At 45.4% G+C, this 1,493-nt stretch overlaps 1 protein-coding gene across 1 annotated transcript; it reads left to right on the top strand.

The window, feature by feature from the left end:
• Nucleotides 1-1,095: 1,095 nt before the first annotated feature.
• On the top strand, nucleotides 1,096-1,449 carry EMH_0065920 (uncharacterized protein; the record flags this gene model as incomplete). Its single annotated transcript, XM_013498450.1, has 1 exon — nucleotides 1,096-1,449. One exon carries the CDS (start codon nucleotides 1,096-1,098, stop codon nucleotides 1,447-1,449), a length of 354 nt encoding a protein of 117 aa, XP_013353904.1.
• Between the last annotated feature and the right edge of the window lie 44 nt (nucleotides 1,450-1,493).

Raw genomic sequence — 1,493 nt, 5'->3', positions numbered from 1 at the left:
ATATATATATATATATATATATATATATATATATATATATATATATATATATATATGTATGTATATATAAAAGAAGAATAACAACGACTCCCAAATAAAAATAATAAATTAATTTAATAATAACAACAAACAAAACAAAGAAGAAATAAAAAACAAAGAAAACAGAAAAACACGAGAAGCAGCGAAAGACAAGAGAAAGCCTCAGGCAGCAGCAGCAGCAGCTATTGCTGCTGCTGCTGCTGCTGCTGCTGCTGCAGGAGCAGCAGGCGCTGCTGCTGCTGTTGCTGCTGGTATTGTTGCTGCTGATTGTTTCTGCATGCGTTTTGGGGTGTATGTACACCTCACCACCGCAACACAACATATAACATCAGCTGTTGTTTTGTTTCTGTGTATCTAGGGTTTAGGGTTTAGGGTTTAGGGTTTTAGTTGCAGTGTCTGTCTCTCCTTGTTTCATTTACACTATCACTGCATGCATGCAACATACACCTCACTCTGCATGCATGCATGCATGCATGCACCCTGCATGCATGCATGCATGCAGCATACACCTCGCTCTGCATGCATGCATGCATGCATGTATGCAAACCACACCCTGCATGCATGCATGCATGCATGCATGCATGCATGCAGGGTGAGGTGTATGTAGAGCAGGGTTAGAGTGGGGTTTGTGTTAGCTGCCTGGGTTGTCTGTGTCTTTTGTTTTTGTTTGTTCTTCAGTATGAGGCTCTTCTTCATCGCTTTCTTCCCACCATTCGTTTGCTGCTGCTGCTGCTGCTGTTGCTGCTGCTGCTGCTGCTGCTGCTGCTGGGGCTGCTTCATCTGCTCCTGCTGCTGCTGCTGCTCCTGCTGCTGCTGCTGCTGCTGCTGCTGCTCTACAGAGACTCGTTGCGAAGGCCTTGGGCCTCGCCCGCCGCCGCCGCCGCTCGCAGAGATCGTCGATCCCGTGTGCAACCCTGCAGCAGCAGCAGCAGCAGCAGCAGCAGCAGCAACAGCAGCAGCAGCAGCAGCAGCAGCAGCAACAGCAGCAGCGGCAGCAGCAGGAGCAGCAGCAGCAGCAGCAGAAGCAGAAGCAACAGGACCGTTCGTGTTGGCTTTATGTGTAATGCAGCTATCGTTATAGAGAGAGAAAAGAGACAGAAAGAAATAAAGGAGACAGAGAAAGAGAAGGGAGACAGAAGAGACAGAGAGGAGACAGAAGAGACAGAGAGGAGACAGAAGAGACAGAAAGGAGACAGAAAGAGACAAAGGAGACAGAAAGAGGCAGAGGAGACAGAAGGAAAGGAGACAGAAAGAGACAAAGGAGACAGAAAAGAGAATAGAGAAAAACAGAAGAGACAAAGGAGACAGAAAGGAGACAGAAAGGAGACAGAAGAGACAACAGTAAAGAGAGAAAGACAGGAGACAAAGGAGACAGTAGCGAGACAAAGGAGAGACAATAAAATAAAGTAAAAATTAAAAAATAAAAATAAATTAAAACAAAATAAAATAAAGCA

Source organism: Eimeria mitis, genomic scaffold, assembly GCF_000499745.2.
Source record: "Eimeria mitis Houghton genomic scaffold, Emh_scaff3426, whole genome shotgun sequence".
NCBI lineage: Eukaryota > Apicomplexa > Conoidasida > Eucoccidiorida > Eimeriidae > Eimeria > Eimeria mitis.
Note: the sequence above shows the minus strand (reverse complement) of the source record. Positions and strands in the feature narration are given on the sequence as shown.